The sequence below is a fragment of the Salvelinus namaycush genome, chromosome 12 (genome assembly GCF_016432855.1).
Source record: "Salvelinus namaycush isolate Seneca chromosome 12, SaNama_1.0, whole genome shotgun sequence".
Lineage (NCBI taxonomy): Eukaryota > Metazoa > Chordata > Actinopteri > Salmoniformes > Salmonidae > Salvelinus > Salvelinus namaycush.
In genome coordinates this window covers 40,209,462-40,227,988 of record NC_052318.1, presented here as the reverse complement: position 1 = coordinate 40,227,988, position 18,527 = coordinate 40,209,462, and the positions used below count along the sequence as shown (strand labels likewise).

Sequence of the window (18,527 nt, the reverse complement as noted above, 5' to 3'; positions counted from 1 at the left end):
CATTTTACACTTTAAATCCACTCCGCAGCAGCCTATCAACTCGAAACTGGTCATCACCATCCTGGACGTCCCTAAGATGAACCTCACTGAATGTGGTATTGATATCTAGAAAAACAAGGAAACTATATTAACAGTAATTCTTTGCAATATATAACACCAATGCCCAAAATCATCTGCAATCATCATCTCCTCATGAACCATATGGAAGATTCACTCCAGATTTGGTATTTAGACTTATTACATCAGTCTTTACTGGTTTTGAGACAAATATGGCCGCAATTTACCTATAGATGCATGTTAGCACATATGCTAATGATCAAAATGCTTAAAATATCTTCTTCTCATGAACCATGAATCAGATTGGCTCCAGATTTGGTATATAAACTCAATTAATTATCCTCTAATGAATTTGAGAATGATTCGTTTCTGCATTCAAAGTCGGCCATTCTACACCACTAGATAGCACCACATCACACCAGGGCTATAAGAACTGAACCCATGGACATGAGGCCATGAAATTTGGTATGTAAACCTTATTTATTTGTCCTTGGAAGCTGTGTGAATATAAAGTCAGTTGGTGGCACCATAGGATGCTAGAGCAGTAACTATTGATTAAGTGATCTTTGTCTCATGCAAATGAAGGTTAGATTTAAATTTTGCAGACGAACAATGAGAAATATCGTGATTAGTATATCTGCATAGTCACATATTGTTGCCATATCACATATTGTTGCCATATAATGTGGTCTGAACATAGTGAAACATTTATATTTTATCCTGGAAAATGAGAAACCTGAAGTCCTGCGGCTTGCGCAGTCAGTGTATTACAGCTGTGAGCGTGTATTGAAGTATTTTGGAATGCGAATGTGGAGTGTTAATCAACTTATCTTGTGTTCTTTCTGTCATCCTGTGAACCCTGTTCATTGCTGCTCTCTCTCTCTTTCTTTCTTTCTTTCTTTCTTTCTTTCTTTCTTTCTTTCTTTCTTTCTTTCTTTCTTTCTTTCTTTCTTTCTTTCTTTCCTTCTTTCTTTCTTTGTTTCTTTCTTTGTTTCTTTGTTTCTGACCAAGAATTTAACAGAACTCTAGTCAGTGACAAATGAAACCCTCCTTTGGCCTTCTGCACCAACTGGCTTGACTTCCTTGTGGCAATATATTATGCTGTTCCTCATCCCAAAGCCACAGTCTCACTTGTTTCATGGTATAAAGAGGCCACTAGAGCTGCAATGCTTTTCCATTGATCGATGTAGAGCGTTAGCAGAGCAACACAAGAGCCCTAATGGCACCTGGGAGATTCTCAGTGGCACTTCCTAATGGCTAGAGTTGGTAAAAGCCACAGTGGCCCATTGTTCACCTCTGGTACATATCTGGTGTGATGAGGACTGGTTAATAGCTCTTGTCTTCCATTTGTTCTAAGCAGCCTGAGTGTGTATTGTACAGTATGTGACAGTGGGACCTGCTCAGTGTGGGAGTGAAGCATCAGATGTATTGGGCCAGACAGACAGCAAGCAGTGCTGTTTATTAGCCCTGTCTTGCATGAGCTGTCTGTTGACAGCACATACAGCCACCTTCCCCAATGAAATGACACTGCCATCTCTCTCTCTAAGATCCCTTGTTGTCTCCATGCTCTCCCACAGACATCCGCAGGGACATGTAATGAACGGCTTCCCTGCTCTGATTGGGTGATGTATGGTGTTATTAGGTAGGATGAATCCCACATAACTCAAAGGATATGAGAAAGAGAGATAGAGAGAGAATGGGGCGATAAAGAGAGAGAGACAATGGGGAATGATAAAGAGGGAGAGAGTATGGGGGCGATAAAGAGAGAGAGAGAGACAATGGGGAGCAGTAAAGAGAGAGAGAGAGAAAGCAAGGAAGGGAAGTAGAGAAAGAGGGAGAGATATTAGAGGGAGAGAGGGGGAACGTGTGAGTGTTGTAGCTACATGGTTGTAAATATGAGAGTCTCTGTCACATTGCTACAGACCCTGACATTGTTCCTATGGGAAATAACCCTTCAAATCATATACCCAATAGTGCATAGTGAGTACACACACACACACACACACACACACACACACACACACACACACACACACACACACACACACACACACACACACACACACACACACACACACACACACACACACACACACACACACACACACACACACACACACACACACACACACACACAGAGAGATAGAGACCAATCTTGGGTTCTTCATAAGGATCTGTGTATCGATCGGGATCCTGCGCCGGTCTTGAATGTGAAGAAAAAAGGCGAGCAAATGTCTCTCAGGGAGGCTGAGAGAGGAGAGGGCAGAGTAGGAGGAGGTCAGAGGCATGGGAACTAACATCTGACCCTCATTCCTCCAGAGGGTTTCTCCCAAACTGCTCTCTCATCCATGTTTCATCTCCCTCATTAAAACTGCATTGTGGATGAGAGGCGGCCCGCTAGCTTAGCTCGACCAGGCTGTTCTCTCTAACTGAGAGTGACTGAGCATTAAGCCATGGCACCACAGCACCTGCATCCTCCTGCTGGCAGACTGTCAACTAGGAGCACCACAGAGCAGGGATAAGGAAAGTGAGGAAGGTTGTAGGAGTGAACCGGACCAGACTCAGTGGCTGCATGTCTCCTAGCTGCAAGGATTCGTTATCTGTCGGTTTCTTAAATGAACACAAAGTAGACGGCAGGGACCCTGCACATGAAACGTTCAGGACGTTTATTCCTCCTCATCACAAATACATGTGTGATACTGATGTATCTTTCATGAAGCAGAAGACAGGCTCTCTTTCATTTGACTTAATCCTCCAATGACCCCAAACTTTTTGCTTAAAATACCAACGGCAATGATAATGGGCAGCGAGAGATAAGGTGCTGGCGAGTTCCAAGAACTAGCCAGCAGTCACTGTTCATGACCTCAGTTTGTCTATTTTTGTCGTCAACTTTTATTCAACTATTATTCATCATTATTAGATGACGTTGCAAATATTCATTGCATTGACAACTAAACAATTTGTATACCCTTCTAAAAGACTCATTTGGCTCTGTGTGTTGTTAACTCTATTACAAGTATTTTCCTACCTTCCTAACTGACAATCTCATATTCTTCTGTTCAACTCCAAGTTCCTCTCAACCCTAAATATCTATTACATGACTCTTCTATCTGTCCCTGTCCATGCGCCCTGTCTAATAAAGCTGTGTGCTGACTGTTTCCTCTGCAGAGCCCCAGTTGAAAGGCATCGTTACCAGGCTGTACAGTCAGCACGGATACTACCTGCAGATGCAGCCGGATGGCACCATGGATGGCACAAGGGACGAAGGCAGCTCCTTCTGTAAGTGTGTGTGTGTGTGTGTGTGTGTGTGTGTGTGTGTGTGTGTGTGTGTGTGTGTGTGTGTGTGTGTGTGTGTGTGTGTGTGTGTGTGTGTGTGTGTGTGTGTGTGTGTGTGTGTGTGTGTGTGTGTGTGTGTGTGTTTTGGCACATGGCCTGCCAGTCTGGCTAGTAGCCAGGTATTGTATACTTCTCTCAGTGTCTGGTCACTGGCACCAGTTGATTGCTCATTCAACAACCGCTGATCAGGGCTATTGGTCTGTGGCTGAGGTACTGAAGCCTATGCTTTTCCAGAATAGGTGGATACTAGATACTGGTATCGTGGTATACTGGAATAACTACACCTATACGCAGCACACAACCCAATCACCATTAACACCAACTCAGATCAGGCCATGGCAACAGTACACAAAACACACACACACTAAGCACACAATTTGAAACACTGAAATATTCAGTGTTACACACAATGCATGACAAGTCTAAAATGACAAGGTGCAAAAAAAACTCCCTCATCCATAAAATCCTTCATATAGTGAGGTCATGTGAAGAGAAGATAGAAGGAGAAGTAGAGAAATAGAGAGAGAGATGGAAGGGAGAGAATGGATCAGAAAGAGAGAAGGGGGAGTGAGAGGGATGTGTGTGTGCGGTGTGTGATGACTGGGTCTGTCCTCAGCTCTCCTCCTCTGGCTCAGCTGTCTGTGTGTGTGAGGAGCAGAGCAGAGAGGAGCGTGTGGAACAGATTGACTGGTCTTTGATTGGGCTGGAGGTTGTCAGAGGGTTTGGTGCAGGGTGACTATGACACTACAGAGTGATGAAAAGGGAAGAGCGAAGACAGCAGCATGGTGAGGCAGAGAATGGGGAGGTCACATTGGAGACTTATAAACATGCCTGCTTTCTTGATATACCGTGACATCGTTGTACAAGAATATAGTTGTTATTCAGCATATAAGTAAATAACCACTTGAGACATCCTCAAGGACCACTCGCTCTGCAGGTTCTTTGTTTCATTGAATTGTTGATTTACTTTTAATATGGATTTGATTTATGTATTGACTTTCAATATTAATCTTATTTGATTCCCAAAAGCGCCTTTAGAAACTGTCAACAGTGAAAATACACAAAATCAACAAGAGGATTTGACAAAGATCTTGTTCAAATATATTTAGAGATAGGGAGAGCCAGATGCCCCCTCACAAACAGCAAGGTCTGCAAATAAACAGACAACACAATCACATGTTGACAAAGACGCTGTGCTTCTTATTGCATCGGGTTTAGGTTTCAGAATGGGTGTGGATTTGATAAGGATATTTAGTTGGCACATTTAAAATCCATGGAAGCAATCATTGTTCCTTTATCTCTCTCATCTCTACTTTCTCTTTTCCACCCGATCTGTCTTCTACTCTCTCGACTCTGTTGTCCTGTTCTGATGGTTCCATTGGTCTCTATGTAGAAGAGCTCAGTAACACCCCTGAAACCCGGCACGCCCCAGAGAGAGTGAGAAGAGACAAGAGAGATAGAGGATAGACTTGTCCTTTCTCTTCCTTCCTTCCTCCCGCCTCTGCCCCTTCCTGACGTCTATTTCTGTCATCTTTTTGTCACTCCATCCTCTCCGTTGTTCACTCTCTTTCTCCCTTGTTTTCTCCCACTATCTCTCTCATATGCTCTCGTTCTATTCCTTTTTGTTTCACCAGTCCTCTTAGCTGTCTTCAGGGAGGTGCTGCAACCAGATTAGAGCAAGAGTATGGCAAACCTGAGGTGACGTGATGATAGCGCCTCACTCCAACAACACTCCATATCTCGCTCATGACACTGTGGCTTAGGCTCAGCGAGGTTGTGACCGGTAGGGTTATTCAGAGGTGAAACAACAGCCATGTTAATTCCTATAGAAGACATCCTAGGAAAATCTCTGATTGCTGTTCTCTGGATCGGTCTAATGTCAGTCTCATGTTCTAATGTTTCTCTCTCCTCCCTCCATCTTTCCGCCTCTCTGCAGCACAATTCAACTTGATTCCTGTGGGTCTGAGGATCGTGGCGATCCAGGGAGCGAAGACAGGGCTCTACCTGGGCATGAACAGCGAGGGGTACCTCTACACCTCTGTGAGTCCACATGCTCAACAATACATAAACCAGTAGCAACATTGGACAATATGTCTTTTACAGTAATGTTTCTGAGTAAACCTGGGGGAAATGGCTGTGTGGCAATAGGCCAGTGCCAGCAATAGAGATACTCAGTGAAGCTCTGGCTCTCTAAATGACAGTTATAATGACCATGCAACGGCTGGAACAGCCATATCAGGAGTGGACTGCTGTTGCGAAATCTCCTCAATTACGGTCTGTGTTGCTGCTGTCCATGGTGCTGAACTCTGTGCCAGGAGAATCTGGTTTCTGTCCATGATGCTGAACTCTGTGCCAGGAGAATCTGTTTGCTGTCCATGGTGCTGAAATGGACTTCAATCTGGAGTTGCACATCCTGTTCCATGGGCTTGGATTCAGCGGTGCAGTTGAGCCACTTAGAAATATACACCCTTGTTCAAAAATTTGGGGCCACTTAGAAATGTCCTTGTTTTTGAAAGAAAAGCTTTTTTTTTTGTGCATTAAAATAACATCAAATTAATCAGAAATACAGTGTAGACATTGTTAATGTTGTAAATTACTATTGTAGCTGGAAACAGCAGATTTTTTATTGAATATCTACATAGGCGTACAGAGGCCCATTATCAGCAACCATCACTCCTGTGTTCCAATGGCACGTTGTGTTAGCTAATCCAAGTTGATCATTTTAAAAGGCTAATTGATCATTAGAAAACCCTTTTGCAATTATGTTAGCACAGCTGAAAACTGATGAGTTTCAGAAGAAAGTTATTTGTTTCTGGCCATTTTGAGCCTGTAATCAAACCCAGAAATGCTGATGCTCCAGATACTCAACTAGTCTAAAGAAGGCCAGTTGTATTGCTTCTTTAAGCAGAACAATAGTTTTCAGCTGTGCTAACATGATTGCAAAAGGCTTTTGTAATGATCAATTAGCCTTTTAAAATGATAACCTTGGATTAGCTAACACAACGTTCCATTGGAACACAGGAGTGATGGTTGCTGATAATGGGCCTCTGTACGCCTATGTAGATATTTCATTAAAAATCAGCCTTTTCCAGCTACAATAGTAATTTACAACATTAACAATGTCTACACTGTATTTCTGATCAATTTGATGTTATTTTAATGAACAGAAATGTGCTTTTCTTTCAAAAACAAGTACATTTCTAAGTGACCCCAAACTTTTGAATGGTAGTCTATATATTTATTTTGTCCATGTAGCCTGCAGGTATACATTTGCGTTGAATCTGCAATGTACAATTTTATGGGCGTTGAGGACAGTATGCAGCTATAGTACAGCGTCTGTACTGAGGATGTACTGTTCAGCGTTAAGTCTCTTTACCAAGCTTAGGTAATAGGGTGTAAGCTCTGAGTGTGATTAAGGATGAAAGGTTACTGTGCCCCGAGCGTCTAGATTGCCACACAACATAAAAACAGCAGAATAATAACAAGGGATTAGCCACTGTAGTGTGACCAATTACCTACACTGTGTCTGGTGCTACTGTAAAGGACATAGAGCAATAGCATTACAGAGTGGTGGAACATTCACTCAATCTCACTGTGTGTGTGTGTGTGTGTGTGTGTGTGTGTGTGTGTGTGTGTGTGTGTGTGTGTGTGTGTGTGTGTGTGTGTGTGTGTGTGTGTGTGTGTGTGTGTGTGTGTGTGTGTGTGTGTGTGTCACAGAATCCCTTTTTTAAAACACAGGGCGTAACCGTGCGATACTTCATACATAAAGTCTGTCAGCGTACAGTGCATGTAGGGCAGACACATTCAAGTTGGGAGAGTCACGGAGAACAATCATTTCTTAGTCATTGGAGCGTTGGTGTAAGGTTGTAACAGCCACACCTCTGTCAGTGTGAGAGAGAGAGAATATCCCTGAGCTGAAGATGAACATTCTGCAATGAGAAGGCGTTTGTCTGTGTGTACAGAGGAAATAGGAGTATCGGGTTCAAAGGAAACACAGTCAAACCCCTCGGTAACTCACATAGGTCTTCTATGTGGCTTCAAGCAGACAGACAGAGTGTCTTCCCTTAGAATAGAATAATGCTGAGAATGTGTAACCTTGTGTGTTTGGTGTGTGTTACAGTCACACACCGGTAAGCTGTTGTTTGTGAGTGCGGATGCATGTTTGAAACATTGATGTATTCTGTTTTGTGACTGTGTGGGTGAGAGGCTGAGGTGAGTGACAACAAGAGACACAGAGGACACTGCCATTGGGGAAAGCCTCTGCAGGGCTCTCTCTCTCTCTAACTCTCTCTTTCTCTCTCACTCGCTCTCTCACTCGCTCTCTCACTCTCTCTCCCACTCTCTCACTCTCTCTCACTCTCTCACACTCTCTCTCACTCTCTCTCACTCACTCTCTCACTCACTCACTTTGATTCTTTGTCCTCCTCTTTTCAATTAGGATGTGCATTGCAGTAAAAGCGTGATCAGCCAGCTTTTGTCAGGCTAGTGAAGCACATAGCCCAGGAGGGCAGTCTGGAGCTAATGACAAGGGGGAACTCCATGTCACAGCTCTGTTGTCTCAGCCATGAGCCTCAGCTTCCCTATACCTGTAGAAGACTCCAGGAAAATGGCTTCTTTCCTGGTAAAAATAGGGCTCAGCTCTGTCCTGACCCATTTTATCATCTGTGTTCTCTGGAAAACCCTCCTGGGCCATGAGAGGGGGGAGATGTGCGAGAGAAGGGGGCCGATTGTGTGTGTGTGTGTGTGCGTGCGTGCGTGCGTGCGTGCGTGCGTGCGTGCGTGCGTGCGTGCGTGCGTGCGTGCGTGCGTGCGTGCGTGCGTGCGTGAGAGAAAGACAGAGAGAGAGATGGTGGGTGGGAAGAGGCACAATTGAGAGATTTCACAGATGCAGTTCCAATGCATGCCAATCAGGCCTATGAAATTAACCGCGGTGATTGCGTATTTAATGGGTGTGTTGATGTACGTATGCATACCTTAAATTGTAATGTCTATGATGTAATATATGTTCAGCGCATTTGTGTAGTGGTTGATGTGTGTGCAGAATTTACACATGCGGTTGTGTATATTTGAGTGGATAATTGTGTTTGTGTCTGTGCTTGTATGAGTAATTTCTATTGTCTGCGTTTAATTGCTTGTGAGGTTATACATGTAAATCACTGTAATATCTATGTGGTGCTGTATCCGTGTGTGTATGTGTGTGTGTATGTGTGTGTGTGTGTGAGAGAGAGAGAGAGAGAGAGAGAGAGAGAGAGAGAGAGAGAGAGAGAGAGAGAGAGAGAGAGAGAGAGAGAGAGAGAGAGAGAGAGAGAGAGAGAGAGAGAGACCTTTCCTGATGAATGGCTGTGTAGTCCATTCTTCACCTGTGAGGGCTGCATTGAGATGCAGGACAACACACCCGTCCAGACAGCATCACCTTCATCACAATGGGGAGAGAACAGGAGAGTGCTGGAAAAAACAGGAAAGGGGAAGAAGAGAAGAGTAATCGGGCAAAACGGCAGGGATAGAGAAAGAAGGGATGAGGTAGAGAGACACGGAATGGAATGATACAGAGGCAGACATGCTGCCAGCCAGGCAATGAAGTGCACTTAGGAGAAGTAATGCTGTGTGCAGGCAGGGTTCCTTCTTTCTATTCATTTATCATTAGTCCAGCACCAAGGCTCTCTGCTAAGATGGTACAAATAAGTAAGAGATGTAGACTTGGTTGCCGCACCAGTGACATCTGTTGTTGTAGTCTTTCTAGCCACACAGCATCAGATAGCGTGTACATATCTGTATGTGTATTGGGTGTGAGTGTGTTGTGAACAAAGAGCTTTGTTTTGACAGATGTATCACTGCTGTGTAATTTACCCCGAGCCTATGAGAAAGACCACTGCTGATCTAATGACACACAGAGACATCACAAGTACACTATCTCCCTCCGTTCTCTCTCTCCTATGAAGGGGATATTGAAAGGGGGATGACAAATGGAGGTATGAAGGGATGAGAGGTGGATGCGTGGTCACCTCTGTCACTCCCCTGCATGTGAATCACATCAACAGAGACTGTCAATCAACCCAGAGATGAGTGTACAGTAGGCAGTAGACTCCACTTACACATCCCCTAGCCCCAACTCACTCTGCTCCTAGCTATCACTTATACAATATAACATCATACCAAGCCGTGGCATCATAAACCATTAGAGAAGGGCCATGTAGTTATGGTGACAGAGGGCCATCTGCATGCCTCACATGCTGACTACACCGCCACGCGCTCGCGTTCGCCGTCGCGCTTTTGATTTTGTCCATCCACACCAGACACAATCTGGGCACGCAGGTTAAAATACCAAAACCAACTGTGAATCAACTACATTCATTTCGGGGCAGGTCGAAACACACATGAAACATTTGTGGATATTTAGCTAGCTTGTCCTGGGAGATGAACATTTGGTTGTTATTTTAGCTGGCATGCGTATAGAGTAGAATTTTGACCCAGAGTCATACAAAATCGTGTGTTTCTCTACTCCAACGATTAATCCACAGATAAAAAAGGAAGCCTAGTGTGTTTTTAGTTCATCTGTAATTAATCTCAGCTCTTTTGTCTTTCAAGCTTCCACATAGGTCTGTAACTTCCCGATATCCAGTCAGGAGGGGACTTGCAGCGTGTGGCGCGGCTCAAATAGAAACAAGCTCTATTTTAGCACTTGGGTACGCAGACACTCGTTCACAACCTCCAGCCCAATCAAAGACCAGCGCTTGAGAGGTGTGGGTGAAATTATTGAATAACCTGTATATTGCAATGCTCGTGCACACAACATGACCAGTGAGGTCAGCCTCACCCTCTGTTAACCCCTCTCTTTAAAAGTGCATCTACAGTGCCGTGAAAAAGTATTTGCCCCCTTTCTGATTTTTTTCTATTTTTGCCAATTTTTTATACTGAATGTTATCAGATCTTCAACCAAAACCTAATATTAGATAAAGGGAAGCTGAGTTTATAAATAACCCAAAAAATTGATACTTATTTTTTTTAATTGAATTAACAAAGTTATGCAACACCCAATGCCCCTGTGTGAAAAATGAATTGCCCCCTTACAATAACGGCTTGTGCCACTTATAGCTGCATTGACTGCAACCAAACACTTCCTGTAGTTGATCAGTCTCTCACATCGCTGTGGAGGAATTTTGAGCGACTCTTCCATGCAGAACAGCTGTAACTCAGCAATATTTGTGGGTTTTCAACCATGAACTGCTGGTTTCAAGTCCTGCCACAACATCTCAATTGGGATTAGCCCATTCCAAAATGTTAAATGTGTTGCTTTTTAACTATTTTCATGTATACTTGATTGTGTGTTTTGGATCATTGTCTTGCTGCATGACCCGGCTGTGCTTCAGCTTCAGCTTCAGCTCACAGACGGCTGGCCTGACATTCTCCTGTAGAATTCTCTGATACAGAGCAGAATTCATGGTTCCTTCTATTAAGGCAAGTTGTCCAGGTCCTGAGGCAGCAAAGCATCCCCAAACCATCACACTACCACCACCATGTTTGACCATTGGTATGAGGATCCTAATGTGGAATGCAGATTTTGGTTTTTGCCAGACATAACGGGACCCATCTTGTCTGAAAAGTTGACTGAAGTTTGCCAAAAGGCAACTGAAAGCACCTGGATGATCATCAAGACACTTGGAAGAATGTTCTATGGACAGATGAGTCAAAAGTATAACTTTTTGCATGACATTGGGTATTGCATAACTTTTTTTAATGAAATAAATGAAATAAGTATGTAATTGTTGTGTTATTTGTTCACTTTGGTTGAAGATCTGATAACAAAGAGTTTCAAAAATATGCAAAAGTAGAGATACTTTGAAAGGCGACCAATACTTTTTCACAGCACTGTATGCCTTCTTAACCCTTGTGTTGTCCTTAAGGTTCAAAAAATGACCCAACACTATGTATAACAGCAGAGAAAAACCCCTAAATGATATTTTTTCAACTTGAAATTTGATGACTTTTCCTAGAGTGACCCAACGTTAAAAAAAGTGAAACATCGCCTTTGTTCATATTTCCATGAAAGCTGTACACCACCAGGGTACAAAGATTGTCTTAGGGTCATTTTTGACCCGGCAGTTATAAAATCATTTACACACCACAAAAACAACAAAGACACACACACACACAATGAGAAATTGAGATTATGTGTGCTACTGATTGAACTCAGCCAGCAGCTCCTGAAGAGGAAGATCACAATGGTTGACAGTTAGAAAGAACAAGCCTGAGCTCCCCCCTGCACTCCTCACAACAAGGTCTCCCTTCTCATCAAAGTTTGCCTTCACCCCCACCACCACTCTATTTTCTTACCTCCCAAAGAGGAACAAGAATGTGGTCCTCCTGAGCACACTGCACAAAACGGCTGAGATCAGTGATCATGAGGATAGGAAGCCAGCCATCATCCTGGACTACAACCACAACAAAGGATGCGTGGACAACCTGGACAAGGTGATTGGAACTTACAGCTGCAGGAGAATGACTGCCCGCTGGCCCCTGGTCATCTTCCATAACATCATTGATGTGTCCTCATACAATGCTTTCGTGATATGGAACAAGATCAACCCTACCTGGATGCCTGATAAGCGAAACAAGAGGAGGGTGTTCCTGGAGCAGCTGGGAAAGGCACTTGTAACCCCACACATTCAAAGAAGGGAGTGCCTCCCCCGCACAGCAGCCTCTGCAGCGGTTGTGAAAGCTGTTCAGGGGACTGAATCTTGTCCTGATCCACCTGAGGCTGCAGCTGGGGCAGGCAAGAGGAGGAGATTCCAATTCTGGCCCCCAAAGAAGGACTGTAAAACAAATACTATGTGCTGCACATGTGAAAAATACATCTGCAAAGTCCATGCAGACACACTTGCATACTGTCCTACATGTGCTAATTAGAGATGATTGATTTATGTTCTTCATATTTTTGTTTTCTATCTATTATCTTATTTTATTCGTGTTTATTGTTGTTGTTTATACACCTTGTAGGTGGGGGCAATGGTTAAAAAAATGGGAGAAGGCTAGAATTTTGCAGTTGAATTCCTCATTGTACAGTATATAAGAATATATCACTATGTTGCCAAAAAAGTTCAAGACTGTTATTGCTACTTTCTTAGGCTATATGTGCTATCTCTTGCTAAAAAACTATGTTTACACCTATGCAATACCTTCAGCAATAATAATAATAATAATAATAATAAACCTCTACTTTAGTATAGAAAACAATTATGACAGGTGTGTTTTAATAAAAATGAGTGGTGTCCACTGATTAAATGCAGTCTTTCTGCATTGTGAAGCGGGAAAACCCAGATATTCACAAAGTTTGTGATGAATGACAGGTTGTTTCTTCATGCAAAATAGATTTGGGGTTTAAAATTATTCAATTAAGCTGCTTTATTTTAAGGGTTTAGTGAAGGCGGGTCATTTTTGACCCTTAGGACAAGGGGAGTATACAGAATGTTAAGACTACACAAGGGTTAACTTATGTAATAGGCCATGTCACAGAACATCTGCTCCTGGTTCTAAAAACATCAACAACATGTGCTAGTGTCCCCCACCTCTGCACACTCCAAAACACACACACACACACACACACACACACACACACACACACACACACACACACACACACACACACACACACACACACACACACACACACACACACACACACACACACACACACACACACACACACACAGAGAGAGAGGAAAGACCCAATAGGAGATTCAGTGAAAGTTTTGAGGGGGGTTGTTGCTACAGCGTTAATGCAGCACCATGAAAATATGGCGGGATTACTGTAGCTAGGCAGATTTCACAGCATCTCCTAGAATACCCGGGACTGCGGGGATGGTCAACAGACCCAGGCAGGGCTGCCTAATGTGTCACTACCACCCCTGCTGGCAATACAGAGCACTACACCAAGGAAACAGGACCTCAGTCTTACTATGAGCCCAACACATATTGTATTTTACTCTCCCGTCATATTTACTAAGCATTTGCACTGGTGCAAGAGGTGATTTACTTATCAGAGAAGAACAGACAAAGTAGAGGTGGCAGGAAGTGCTAAAGATGACATTTTGTTATGCGAAAGGAGGTTGTTTGAAAGGGAGAAAGTGGCATAGAACTCCCCCACTATGGGAGACTCTCAATTGCATACTCCTCACATTTTCTCCCCACCTCCTTCTCAAAACCCATGGGAGGAGAAGGTCAGAGAGGTGGGACCTCTGGCTTTCTCAACCAATGGTTTTGAGAAGGAGGCTAGGAGAGTAGTATGCCATTGAGATTCTCCCTATGAATCTGCATGAATAGCCCTAAATGTAGGAATGACTGATGGGTGAGGAAGAGGCACCAGTTACAATGTAAACACCTTGTGTACTAGCCTCTGGCCTGAGTCCTTGGCCTAACTAGTGTTTCAGGAGAGCAACGTAGCGTGATGTATGGTGGCGTTAGGAGTTCAGCTTCCTGGAGCAGGTAGAATAGGTGTAATCAGGCACTGAGGGAGGAGGAGGAGAAAGGAGAGGGGTGAGGAGAAGGTCGGGACACTGCTCTGCATGATAAAGAGGTTCTTCCCATCCTCAGGATTCTCTGCACGGACGCTGGATATTACCTATTTCGCCAGCTTTCATTAGAATTCATTCTGGCTGGAGATGCAGGGAAAGGAGGCTGCCCGAGTCAGTCAGTAAGTCACAAGTGAAGGATGAGATTTTTATTTAATTTAATATTTTGTCACCCCCCTTCTACACTTAAAAATGGTGACCCTCCCTGTCACGTTCAACACACACTCAGCAATTATTTACTCCACTGGTGGTTCTATAGGTACTCAGTGGAAGTTCAAAGGTCACATTGTGGGGGGGGGGGGGGGGGGGGGGTCTTCCATTCTACAGAGATAGATAGTAGATTACCTGGGTCCTTGAGGCTGACTCATGGATTAAAGGCATGGTAATTACAGAAACTAGATTGTATGAGATTAGTCATAGCAGTCATGGTAGCTGAGTTGGAGGTTATGAGGATGATTAGTTCAGGGGTTTAGCGGTAGGTTATGATGAGGGTCCTTCCTCTGTGCTGACGTCTTTCCAGGAAACCTCAGGAGACGTCCTGCTAACATATGCTGTTAGATCGACTTCATAATGAAGATGTGGGTTAGAATTAGGCTCATTCCACAGGATTTATCAAAGATTATCGTCATGGTAGTGTTTACAAGTACAATACATGGATTATCGTCAGGGTCATTTTAGAAGTCGACTGGTGGGTTTTCGTGAGGGTATAATTTCAGAGAGGAAATTGTGTTATCATGAGGGTCATTTCAGAATTGAAGGTTATCTAGGTCTTAGTAATGGGTTATCCTGACTGGTGATGATTCAGAGGTTGATTGTGGGTTATGGTGACACAGAGGTCAGTGGTAGGGTCCTAGGTTATGGTGATTGGAGACTAATTGTCCTTGGTGCCCTGCTTCCAACTGCAGGTCCTGGGGGAGAACCAGGGGAGAACCAGGGGAGAAGGCCTCAGACTCAGACCCTCTCTCTCCCAATGACATGCCACTGGCATTAAACAAAGCCTGTGTGTCCATGTATGCTGATGATTCAACTATATACTTGTCAGCAACCACTGCTAATGAAGTCACTGAAACCGTTAACAAAGAGTTGCAGTCAGTTTTGGAATGGGTGGCCAGTAAATTGGACCTAAACATCTCTAAAACTAAAACTAAAACTAAGCTCTAGACCTCAGCTGAATCTGGTCATGAATGGTGTGGCTGTTGAACAAGTTGAGGAGACTAAATTACTTGGTGTTACTTTAGATTGTAAACTGTCATGGTGAAAACATAATAGATTAAATGGTTATAAAGATGGGGAGAGGTTTGTCCGTAATAAAGAGATGTTCTGCTTTTTTGAAACCACACTCTGTAAAGAAAGTCCTGCAGGCTCTAGTTTTGTCTTATCTTGAAAATTCTAAATTGTTTGCATAGTCAACTTACGCACAGCTCTGACACACACACTAGCCCCACCAGACATGCCACCAGAGGTCTTTTCATAGTCCCCCAAATCTAGAACAGATTTAGGAAAGCGTACAGTACTATATAAAGCCATTATTGCATGGAACTCCCATCCATCTCATATTGCTCAAATAAACAGCAAACCTGGTTTCAATAAACAGATAAAGCAACACCTCACGGCACAACGCCTCTCCCCTATCTGACCTAGATAGTTTGTGTGTATGTATTGATATTATGGCTACGTGTGCCGTTTTTAAATGTACGTAGTTCTGTCCTTGAGCTGTTCTTGTCTATTAATGTTCTGTATTATGTCATGTTTCATGTTTTGTGTGGACCCCAGGAAGAGTAGCTATGGCTTTCGCAACAGCTAATGGGGATCCTAATAAAATACCAAATACCCTTTCTCTCCCTCTCCACCCTGATTAATAATGAATGAAGCAGATCATTTATCAAGCTCCTTAAGATACCAAACCTGACAGAAGACGTATAAATAACTCTGTGATCTGGGGGGGCTGGGGGTGGAAAGTACCTACAGATGAGGGTGGCTCAGGTGGTCCGGAGGTACAATAGAGAAAACGGGTTCGAGGGGAACTGAGGAAGGATATGAGGGCGTGGCGGAGCGGGGCGAGGTGGAGATATGGTACCGCGTGATTGACTTTCCTAGACACGCCCAGCACCTTGAAAGTGAGAGGTGATGATCTGGGAGCGTGTGACCATGGAGCTCCTTCATCCCTGACGAGTCCACTACTGACTCCTTAATGCCCCTTCTTATTGCCGACTCGTCCTCCCCCAGTCCTCCACCATCTCCCCCAGTCTCACTGAGCCCCAGAGAAAGTCTTCAGTCAGCTGTTTCTGCCCTTCTGCTCGCACTATATAAATCGTGCAGATTAGGTTTGCTCTCTGACAAGGGAAGGAGGCTGACGGTGACTAAGAGAGATGTATACCTGTCGCTAGTGGTTACAATCACCAGGCAACATTCTGCAGGGTTTAGTGGTCCTTATGTTAGTGCTGGACATAGAGGGGTTAAACACTGGTGTAGGGACTGGGGAGATGTTCTAACAGCCAATAACTGTCGAGTTTCCATCTGAGATTTACCCCAGTGTTTTACCCAAAAGGCTCAGACTTTTTTGTTTCCATCTACGTGGGCCGGCAGCCATGTTTTACTGGGCCATGGCTTCGGTGGAACTGCTCTAACTTGGGGACACCTTCTCACAAAGCAACAGTCTTGAATGACGTAGAGGTTGTTGATTCTGCTCGCCCCAAGTTTCGGGTCGCCCCAAGGAAACACAATAACACTAGAGCCCATATTACCATAAGACACCGGTGACACACAGGTGTGGGGTAAGTCTTAGGTGGAGCTGCACCATAAATGTTGGATAAGCTTTAACTTTGAAGGGGATGGGTTCTGCTATGTGTGTTCACTTTCAGCCAGTATTACAGTGTGTTAGTGCTCTGTACTGAATTTTGAATTTGAAGGTTGAAAGGGACTTCCATTTACCCATTTGTTCTGCCTCCGTACTTTCATGTGTTTTCAAAATAACTGTGAATGTATTGTTGTGTGTGTATTTATTCATTTGCATACTATGTGCGTGTATTTGTAGGTATGTGTCAATCTTTTGTTTATGGGAGAGTCTCCCAGCGGTTTCTCCCTTCCACTGTACCTTTAGAGGGCTTTGTTAAATTTATACCACTGATGCTATAACGTAATCCCTCTCTATGAGTGTAATAATTCCACACTCTTCTCCCCAAAGACCAGGATGTTCTCGCTTTTTCAAAGAAACATGAATACACATAGAATCCTAGCATTCCCTTCCATTCCCCTTAGACACAACTCTCTTAATGAATATGTTTTTCACTGAGCGTGTGTGTGTGCCTACGGTATTTGTGAGCACATACTCTGCATGCATTGGAATGTCTGTTTGTGTTTCTGGGTTAATGGGTACAGTCGATCCTCTCATGATGTTTGTTGTGTTTGTTCTCCTTTAGGAACACTTCACTCCAGAGTGTAAGTTCAAGGAGAGTGTGTTTGAGAACTACTACGTGACCTACTCCTCCATGCTCTACCGCCAGAACCAGTCGGGCCGCTCCTGGTATATCGGTATCAACCGCGACGGACAGGTTATGAAGGGCAACCGGGTGAAGAAGACCAAGGGAGCCGCACACTTCCTGCCTAAAGTCATTGAAGGTTGGTCACGTGCCCTCCTGTCCAAGCTATGATGAATGTTTGAGAGGAACAAATAAGACACGGATATATCAGAAACATATTAAGTTATCATAGATGTCATAGATGTGCACTGGACACTCAACTGTTTCTCTCTTCTGCTCCACAGTTGCCATGTACAAGGAGCCATCGCTACACGAACTAGTCAATGAACAGAAAGAAAAAGAGAAGGAAAAAGAGAAGGAAAGAGATAAAGACAGCCCTGCTCGGAAGACAGTGAAGACGTCAGAAGAACGTCATGAAATAACATTCTCCATCAAGAACTGCAGGAAAGAGAAAAAAGCTCCCAAGGCTGACGCCTCGTAGCACAGGGGACCTAGGGGAGGGGAGGGGGAGCAGTGACACTGAGAACTCAATGGGGACTCAATCACCCATCATGTGTTGGGCTTGCTGGAGGAATGACCCTCATGGGCCCCCTTTACCAGAAGTACACTGGGCTGCACCATGCTGAAGTGTTAGGGGTCAACAGCTCATCAGCAGCTCACCAGGTCTGGTTCTGGGAGGGTTTCCTCTCACCTATCACCAGAGAGAGAGAGCTGGACCAGGGCCCGAGTCAGCATCACCACCCTTCCTCCCTGTCAATCACATCTACCCCTCCTCTAGTACACTCACTACCAAAAGCACAGCCTGTGTCATACCTCTTTAATTGATCTACTGCCCTCCATCACCTGTCTCAATTTTCAGAAGTAACCTACCCTCGCCCACACACAGTCATTTCTAATCAGTGTATTTTGATGTATGTGCGTGCAATTGTGTGTGTGGATGTTGGAGAAAAAGTGTGTAACACTAATCACTTTGTCATCATAATCGCTATGCGTGGGTCCACTCTTCTAAGTAATGGAAATCACCATGGTGACAGTGTCGCTATGCCTGGCCTCCACCATCTGCCCACCTGCAAATCACACACCCCACAGC

At 44.0% G+C, this 18,527-nt stretch overlaps 1 protein-coding gene across 1 annotated transcript in view; it reads left to right on the top strand.

Moving 5' to 3' along the window:
• Positions 1-17,918, top strand: part of LOC120057537 (fibroblast growth factor 11-like) — a 50,203-nt gene extending 32,285 nt beyond the window's left edge. The window contains exons 2-5 of the mRNA XM_039006130.1: positions 3,226-3,336; positions 5,330-5,433; positions 17,378-17,576; positions 17,722-17,918. Coding sequence (XP_038862058.1) covers positions 3,226-3,336; positions 5,330-5,433; positions 17,378-17,576; positions 17,722-17,918 — 611 coding nt within the window. The remainder of the gene's footprint in view (positions 1-3,225; positions 3,337-5,329; positions 5,434-17,377; positions 17,577-17,721) is intronic.
• Positions 17,919-18,527: the final 609 nt, after the last annotated feature.